General features: G+C 44.8%; 1 protein-coding gene across 1 annotated transcript; it reads left to right on the top strand.

Annotated features, from left to right (window-relative positions):
* Window positions 1–6,673: 6,673 nt before the first annotated feature.
* On the top strand, window positions 6,674–9,396 carry LOC125533729 (transcription factor LAF1-like). The gene is made up of 3 exons (XM_048697093.1): window positions 6,674–6,961; window positions 7,277–7,406; window positions 8,411–9,396. Exons 1-3 carry the CDS (start codon window positions 6,826–6,828, stop codon window positions 8,994–8,996), a joined length of 852 nt encoding a protein of 283 aa, XP_048553050.1. The 5' UTR covers window positions 6,674–6,825; the 3' UTR covers window positions 8,997–9,396.
* Window positions 9,397–9,664: the final 268 nt, after the last annotated feature.

Genomic DNA, 9,664 nt, shown 5'->3' with positions numbered 1-9,664 from the left:
TGTGCATGCATGGATATGAGCATTTGCTTCCGTTTCTATACTTTATAGTACATTTATCTCTCAAAAAATCCCTTAATATCATGATATATAAAGGAGAAAATGAAAACTTAATGAAAGCAATCAAACTCGTCTTTAGCTATGTAAATGTAGTCAATATAACTCACAAGAGTTAATTTGCGTCGCAAACCTAAGAGCAGAGCATAATCAATTTGGCTGTGGAGCACCTTTTCACAACGCAACAAGCATCAAGGCACAATTTATTGCTGGGTTATAAGAAAATAATAAAGTTACTAGGGTTTTGCATTTCTACATGTGCAAAAGTTCTATCACCTCGATGAAAACGTATATACACATCAGAGTGAATATTAGGTGGAAGGCCGGTGAAAACGATGTTTTAGTTTTTTTGGAAAAAAAATATGATTTGTTGAAGATGATGTTCTACAAACTTGTAAATTTTAAATTGAAAATCAACTCTTTTTCTCATTTGGGTGGTATGCAAAAATAGAATTCAATAATGAATAGTGATAAGCAATACAACATCATTGTCCAAGCATATTTTTCTCCTACCTCTTTTTTAAGCCTGAAATCATAATATAAATATGTACAAAAAGAATTACAAAGGAGGTACGGAGAATAAAAGGACACAATTATCCTATGCCAGTTTTGGGAAACATCATGAATAATAAGGTTCCATATGTACTACGACAACCTCATCCAACATGAGTGTCAATCCATCTCTACGAGCAATCAACATTCTTGCTTTTGATTCTATGTCGAAGGTGGAGAATATCCTGCTTTAAAAGATATTTCCGAATACTAAGTGTAAGCACTTCCATTCTGAATATTTTTCCATTTCTTTTACTCCAAATATTCCAGCACCCCAGAGTGATGACATCCAAAGCAATTTTCTGAGGGATCTCTTTGAAAGCCAACAATGGAAATACCTTTCTGATAGTTGGGGAGAATAGAGTCCCAATTTTTTTGAACTAATGTACAATCCTAGAAAAGATGTAAGGTTGTCTCTTTAGATTTTTCACGACAAATGACACAATGTATACCAATTCATGTGCATTGATTTCCTTTTGAGAGGTTTCTTGTGTTGATTCTATAATGCAAAAGGAGACAAAAGAAAGTCTTGCGGTTGATCTAGCACCACATTTCCCAAGACAATGAAAAACAACATGGGCTTTCTCATTGCCCACCATCCATTTGTACATTTCCATTGAAGAATAAACATGACCCTTCCATTTATATGTCCGTTTATCAAGATGGGTTGAGGGGGTGATCTATTGAAACTTTTACTTAATTTCATTTAAGTAACTATAAGCCTGAATAGACAATGCTGTATGAAAATGCTCAACCAAGTCAATTCAATTGGTCACATCGGCCAATGAAAGATTACTATTTGTGGCAAAAGAGAGTATCACGGGATATTTCTACGAAAGAGGTTTCTCCTGCCATTAATCATACCAAAATATGATTGAATCGCAAGATCCAATACTACAAGTTGCCACTTTTTAAATTCACTTAATAATTTGAGATGAGTTCTCCACACAAGTAAGACCTTTCCAGTCTGTCAGTTGGAAGACAATTTGTTGTAATGGGCTTCTCAAGTAGGTTTCACCCATGGAAGAACCTCCTTGTTGAAAATTTTATGAAGGTTTTATTTCAAGAGAGTTTTATTATGGAGAGCCACATCATGAATGCATAATCCACCTTGGGATTTTGGCCTACAAACTTTATCCTAAGCAATCAAAGCAGTTCCTTTTTCTTTCCCAAATACCATCCAGAAGAAGTGCCTAAGATATTTGTTAATTTGCTCAGTGATACTGATAGGCAAAGCAAGGTACACATGGAGAAAATGGGCAAAGAGGAGGATATTTATCTAATTAATTTAATTATTCCATGATATGATAATAAAATGGAGCTGGCAACCAATCTTATCTCAATTTTTTGATAAATAGGATTTAAGTCTTCAAGTTTTGGTCTGCTAGTATTGAGAGGGTGACCAAAATATGTGAATGGAAAATATCCCAGCTATCATCCTTGAATGTTAACTAATCTATGACTTTGTAAGGGGTGACATTGAGATGGACCGTCACATATATGCAATATAGTTAATTTCCAGACCAGTTTGAGCAGCAAATAGCCTCAGCAGATTCATTGCTTGTGCAAGTTGGCTTTCAACACCAAGCATTACAAAAGTCGTGTCATATGTGTACTAGATGACGCAGAAGTCGGGGCATGATAAACAGGAAATGGGGATCTGATCAAGTTATTATTCATAGCCTCATTCAGGACACACTGAAGCATATCAGCAGGAAGCATAGAAAATAGTGGAGATAGAGGCCCCGTTGTCTAACTCCTCTTTTACAGTGAGCTCGTTTTCACGGATTCTATTTACTAAAACCGAGGAAGTGCTAGAGGGGAAAATTCACTTCCAACCAATTCAACCATCTTGATCCAAAAGCTCTAGTAGTAAGAAATACCATGATTGTGTCATGCTCGTTCGTATCAAAGCATTTCTCAAATTCCAACTTTGAGACCACAATTTCTTTTTTATACTATTGGCACTAAAATAAGAAATCAAAATCCCAAGTAAGATAGTTTTGGATGGATCCGCTTTTAAAAAAGCCATATTGATTGATATGCACCAAGTAGAAAATTACTTTATGCAGCTTGTTTGCAAGAAGATTTTTTAAGATTTTGATGATGCAGTTAAGCAAGGACATTGGCATGAAGTCACATGAGGTTTGAGAGTTGTCTTTCTTTGGAATCAGGGTGATAAAAGGTGTATTGATGGACTGCAAGTTAATTATTCCATGATAGAAGACCTCAATAAGCTTATACAAATCATTTGCAAGAATATCCCGGTAGGACATAATAAAAGTGCATGACCCTTGTCAGAAGGGATTTTTTTTATCATATCATTAATTTCCTTTGTGGAAAAAGGAACCTCTAGATCTCCGAGATTATCCAACTTATTTAGTAAACCCTGAAGAAAGAAGGGAGAGCTAGTGACCTTAGTGGTGCCAAGCCTTTATTTGGTCTCCATAGAATGGTAGCTTTTGCATTGTGATCATTATGTTCCTGGCCCAATTCATCTTGAAGAATCAAATATCATTGTGAGTAAGTATAAAAGTGGCCTCCTAAATGAATATGAGTTTGTGATAACCCACAAGTATAGGGGGTCAATTGTAGCTTTTTCGATAAATAAGAGTGTCGAACCCAACGAGGAGCTAAAGGTAGGATTTATATTCCCTTCAAGTTCTATCAACCACACCGATACAACTCTATCACACTTAACGTTCGCTTTACCTAGAACAAGTATGAAACTATTTTGTAGGTGTGATGCTAGAACTACTTTGCAAGAATAAAACTAGGAGTACTTTGCGAGATGATAATAATAGTTAGTTGTTTAGTAAAAAGATTTTTATAACACGAGAGGTATTTTGTCCATAGGCAATCGATAACTAGACCGGTAATCATTATTGTAATTTTATATGAGGGAGAGGCATGAGCTAACATACTTTCCGTACTTGGATCATATACACTTATGATTGGAACTCTAGCAAGCATCCACAACTATCAAAGATCATTTAGGTAAAACCCAACCATAGCATTAAGTATCAAGTCCTCTTTATCCCATACGCAACAACCCCCTTACCCGGGTATGTGTTTCAGTCACTCACGCCACCCACCATAAACAATCATGAACGTATTGCAACACCCTACAACGGGGATCCCTCACGCTTGCGCGACACGGAGGGCACCATAGGACAACACCAAAATAAAACATACAACTCAAACCAATCATGATCATCAATCAATCCATAGGACAAAACAGATCTACTCAAACATCATAGGATGGCCATACATCGTTGGAAATAATATATAGCATTAAGCACCTTGTTTAACTAGAGATTAAAACAAAGAGAATAGGTGTTACACCGCTGCATAGTGGGGGAGAGAGTTGGTGATGACGGCGGTGAAGTTGTTGGTGTAGATCGCCGTCACGACAATAGCCCCGGCGGCATTCCGGCGCCACCGGGAAAGAGGGGGAGCGAGCCCCCTCCTTATTCTTCCTTGGCCTCCCCCTAGATGGGAGGAGAGTTCCCCCTCTAGTCCATGGCTGCCATGGCACCGGAGGGGCAGGAGCCCCTCCTAGATTGGATCTCTCTCTCTCTCTCTCTCTCTCTCTCTCTCTCTCTCTCTCTCTTGTTTCACGTTCCTGTTTTCTGGTCCTTCACCGTTTCTTAAATTCCCGGAGACCTGTAACTCCGATTGGGCTTAAATTTTGAGGATATTTTTATCCAGAAATTATATTTCTTGCGAAGAAAGAAGGGCAGCGACCGCCTTACGAGGTTCCCAGTACCCATCAGGGCGTGCCTGGGCCCCCCGCCGCGCTATGGTGCCAAGTCGGCCCCTCAAGCTCGTCTTGCGTTGATTCTTCTTCCAAAAATTCACATATATTCCAAAATAAATCTCCATAACGTTTTATCGCGTTTGTACTTTGTTTGATATGGATATTCTACCAAACAAAAACATGCAACAACAAACAGGAATTAGCACTGGGCACTGGGTCAATATGGTAGTGCAATAAAACATATAAATTATTGCCAAACGTATGTGAAAGTTGTATAGTATTGGCATGGAACAATAAAAAATTATAGAAACGACGGAGACATATCAGTTTGAAGTTTAATTCCACATGTTTATTGAACATCACCTTTCTAGCAAATTGTATATGTTTAAGAATGTTTAAAAGCTTTTGAAGTCGGTTTCCACAGAGTTCTTTTTATTGTAACTTGGTTCGGGTTTTTGTGAGAAGAGAAGCTAACCTAAAGGGTACAATACTATTCAGCCCCCGCGTCGCTCTAGCGAGCGACTGGGGGAAAACCTAGCCGCCACCTAACCCCTCCTCCCCCGTTCCTCCTCCCATGCCGCCGGCTTGTGCCGCCGAGCAAAGCCCGACTAGCAACGGCGGCAACGGGAACTCTCCTCCCCGTGCACATGTCCCTCTTCGGCTAGCGGGGGATGGTCGGGGCGTACGATGGCGATGTACTTGCATGGGACCGGCGGCGCGGTGGCAGGCAGTCGGGGCATCGTCGTTGCCCATTGTGGCGGCACATCGGTGGCGCAGTGGTTGCATGATTTAGGATCTCGCGGGGTGATCTGGCGGGGCATGTTGGTTGGTCTCCGGTCGATCTCTTCCAGCTCCGGCCTCTGTACAATGACGTGCGGCGCGGGAGGGCGTCTTTAATGAGATTCTTAGCTACAGGTGGTGGTCTCCTGGATCCCTCATAGGTGGGCGGGTGGCTCCTGGTGGCTTCGCGGGTTTCTAAGCCGGTGGCCTCAGTCAGGCGACAGAGGTGTACGTTGGGGAGGTTTGGATGGAGGGACGGGAGGTTCTGACAGTGGTCGAACCACCCGTCACCGGCCATGGATGCATCCGCTCCTCCTTCTTCTCCCCCCTTTCCTCAGCTGGGTGCGGGAAGGCTCAGATCCGACGATGTTTGGGGCATGTTGGTTGTGGGCTGACCGCGCGGCTCGGGTGCGGGCGGGCATCCATGGCTGCTTGGGCGGCATGGCTGCGGGTGGTTGGCGGAGCGGGGTTACGACGGAGGGGTAGGAGCACCGAGGTGCCCAGTCTGTGTACTTGCCGACGGTGGCAGCGTCCGCGGACGTCGTGCTACTCCTGCATGCTCCGTCGTGGTGTTCCTACTACCGCCGTGTTGCTTTGGGTGTAAACTTAATCTTTGGATCGGACGGTGGCGGCTATCCGTGGTCGTGCCCTTCTTGAAGGCATCGTCCTGGAGTCCTCGCACCGACGTTGTCCGTCTCACCTCTTCCCGGTGGATCGCTCATCTTGGTGGTGGTCTCCGCCGGCTCTAGGTGTATGTTCTTTGCTCATCTGTAGTGTGTTTGGTAGTCGTTGAGGGAGGGGGGGGGGGGGGGGGGGGGGGGGGGGGGGGGTCGGTGTTCGGCATCTTTGTATCTTGCCTTGGGTGTGTGTATGTTGTGTGTGATGGTGGCGTGCGTTTGTCTCGGTTTGCTTGGATATGGATGATAGTTGCTCTATAAAAGTGGGGGAACCCTTTTTCGTCATTGTAACTTAGTTTCGTCGGATACTTTTTCATTTTTGAGTTGCCATCCGCGGGGAAGCTCTACAGTTGAGTATCATAAATTATTTGAATATATTTTCTATTCTTATTTCAAGTGGATTATTCCAAAAGATGGTACCAACAAGAAGATGAACAAATTAGATTCCAAGATTAAAATTATTAAAATGCTAGGCACGTAATTACACGGATCACCCAACTGGCTAGGTTTCTCTAAAATAAAGATCAACTAAAATTGTCCAAGGTTTATCTTCCAAATAGCTCACAGAGGACGGAGAATTATTAAAGTACACAATTTGCAGGACTTACAATTGGGTGTCTCCAAGATGGATTTTTCCTTCTACAATTCCACGCCTTTTGGATTACTATATACTACAAATAAAGAAGCTTTACTAAATAAAAGAGCATTGCAGAAATCAGTGGATATGCTATCTCAAATAGTTTGTGAATCACTAAAAACAATCGGTGACTAATCTTTCTCTATCCCCACGAGAAGGCGGCCAACAACTTCATCATTGGGTCTATAAAGTCTCACCGAGAGCCCTCACGCCAGACACAACAGTGCAAACAGCACAGCAACCGCAGCCCCTCCCGCGCCTCTCAAAGCTGATTTAATAAACCTTAACCTCCTTCGTAGTTCCTACTACTTGGAAAGCATTGCTGGTCCTGCGCCTCCGCGGCGGCCGGCATTTCGCAAGAATTGATGGGGTGCAAGTCGTGCCAGAAGCCCAAGGCTCAGCACCGGAAGGGGCTGTGGTCGCCGGAGGAGGACCAGAAGCTCCGTGACTTCATCGTCCGTTACGGCCACAGCTGCTGGAGCACCGTCCCCGTCAAGGCCGGTAAGAACTCCCTCCTAGCCAAGCGAGAATTTCGACAGGGAATTGGACAGATTTTCTTCGTGTCTGCTTGCATTGCCGCGAAACTGCGAGGTTCATGCCCAATTCCCAATTTCCCCTGCTTTCCTTGTCGAGGCTCTGCAATGTACCTTGGCTCGTGCCTCGTGGGATGGTGAATTAAAATCGCCAGAGGACAGTAGACGAAGCTCTTTAGAATTCAGCAATTTTTTGCAGTGCTTTCGGAAAAGGATCCGGCAGAAATTTGTGAAATGTACCTTGGCAGGTCGGGTGGGGGCTAAATTTTGCCGTGAATTGCAGGGCTTCAGCGGAACGGGAAGAGCTGCAGGCTGCGATGGATCAACTACCTGAGGCCGGGGTTGAAGCACGGCATGTTCTCCCGGGCGGAAGAGGAGACTCTCATGAGCCTCCACGCCACACTCGGCAACAAGTAAGCAACCACGCATCACAATCCTCATCTTTTCCTCCTCGCCTCCAGAGCAAGTGGATTGGTGACGAGCGAAACGTCACCTGATTGTGATTGAATCAGAGAGTGTTTCCTTGACATTTTCTTCGGTAATTCATCTAGGGGTATCACTTCGTCCTTTTCTAAAGAAAATCTAGGGGTATTTCTTAGCGGTTCAATAAGAAGAAAAATAGTACTCCTACTAGTATGCTTGCGCCAATTTGCTAGTGTCAGCAAAGCTGGCAAGCTGAGTTTTGCTGGCGTGGCTGGCTTCAAAAAAAAAGTTTTGCTGGCGTGGTGGAGTTGATGTGACACCTGCGTTCCATATCGAGGCACTTGATTGCTTCTTTTGAGTGCCCGTTTGGCGATAGTAAACAAGAGCCTAGCTTCCACTAACTGGGAGGTGTTTAGGGGAGATGCTTACAGAAATAAACCAGACTTTTTTTAAGCACCGGTGTTTGTTTGTATAGGATAGACGCTTAACTAAGCGTCTTTTCTGAAGAAATAAGCACCGGTGCTTCAGAAAATTTCGGTTTATTTTTCTAAGCATCCCTCTAAGTATCTTCCATTGTACAAGGCCTAACCTAGCTACTGGATGGAAAATTGGCTTGGTCACGGTTAACTCTTTTTTGGACTAAAAGGAAGAAAGAACAGCTAAGAATCGCTAAGCTTGTGTCTAATCTAATGCTTACGTTCCTAAATGGTCGTTGCAGTTGCCAGAGGGTGCAAGCAAGATAGTTTTGTCATTTCCAGTTCGTACGCCCAACGGCCCAATATCATAATTAGTACCGTCCTTAATTTTGATAGTAAGTAAAGATATGTGTAGTACAATAATTTGTACACGCTTGTAGGACTAGTCAACTGTTGAGACAAATTAGCAATGATAGTGTAACAGATGCTTTGACATTGACAATCATAGCTTTATTTATCGGAGTAACTGTACACTAATTTGCTTCTCTAACATTGGTGAGGTTTTTTCTCTGGCGCAGGTGGTCTCAGATAGCGCAGCACCTGCCGGGCCGGACCGACAACGAGGTGAAGAACTACTGGAACTCGTACCTGAAGAAGCGCGTCGAGGGCGCGCGGTCACCAGCCAAGTCCGCCGGTTCGGACGCGCCGCGGAGCCCGACGCCCAGCGACAGCGCCCGCGAACGCAGCACTGTTAACCAGCCGTCCATCTCCGGCTCATCCGGGCCGCTGGAGTCGTCGTCGATGGCCGACGACTCGAGCAACCTCACAGTCCCCGGCGTTGTAGCCTCGATCCGGCCGCACACGCCCGTGCTCCCCAAGGTCATGTTCGCGGACTGGCTCGACATGGACATGGACATGGACTACGGCACCGGCCTGATGGCACCTAGCGCACTGGACGCGGCCTTCGACGGAAGCCCGGCGCAGCAGGGCGTGAGCCACCAGGGGGGCGTGCAGGTGGATGGCATGTGCGGCGCCGTGGACTCGTTGCATGGGCTTGGCAACGAGGGCATCTGTTGGGAGTTCGACGCCGGTCAGATCCACATGCAGGGAGGAGCAGGCTTCTGCGACCTGCTCTCCGTGAGCGAGTTCCTCGGGATCAACTAGGCGACCCCTCCGAAAAATAGAGAATATGCATCGAGGTGTTTGGGCGATTCCTCCCGAACATGGCAATGGAGCGCCGCCGTCGTTGCCTCTCCATCGCGGGACCATCCAGTCATTGTTGGTCACTGACAAGAAGTTCTCAAGGCCACGATTCAGTCGGACCAGCGCCCTGGAGAAGAAATAGTTGAACTCGTTGTTTCCAAAAGACACACATATAACATATCCATGGTCTCAACCTTAAAAAATGATGGGCATATCTGACGAACGTTCGCCACAAGACATGACATTTGTGAACGTCATCAGACGGTTTACATAGCATTTCGAGAACCGGTGGCCTTTTTGTAAAACGGCCATGGCCTTTGTTTAATTTTAAGTGTATACAAGTCATCCAAACTGCACCGTAGTATCGAGATTGTATGGTAGCTTGAGCATCCGGTGGCAGTTTCTCCCTGGCGAACGTTCGCCGGTTACTATTTCCATTAAAAAATACTCACTTGCCTCACAACCACACCGAAGGCCACACAACATGATGGAGAGAAAGCGGAGTAACAAATTGCAAAGAAAATTCGCAATCATTGTCATGCTAACAAATTCTGAAAACGCTAAGTCGCTAACCCCATCGGCGAAAATGAGCATGAAAATATGCCAACGAGTCATAGACGTTACCATAG

The sequence above is a fragment of the Triticum urartu genome, chromosome 2, assembly GCF_003073215.2.
Source record: "Triticum urartu cultivar G1812 chromosome 2, Tu2.1, whole genome shotgun sequence".
NCBI lineage: Eukaryota > Viridiplantae > Streptophyta > Magnoliopsida > Poales > Poaceae > Triticum > Triticum urartu.
The sequence above is the reverse complement of the archived record's forward strand: the minus strand, read 5'-3'. Positions and strand labels throughout refer to the sequence as shown.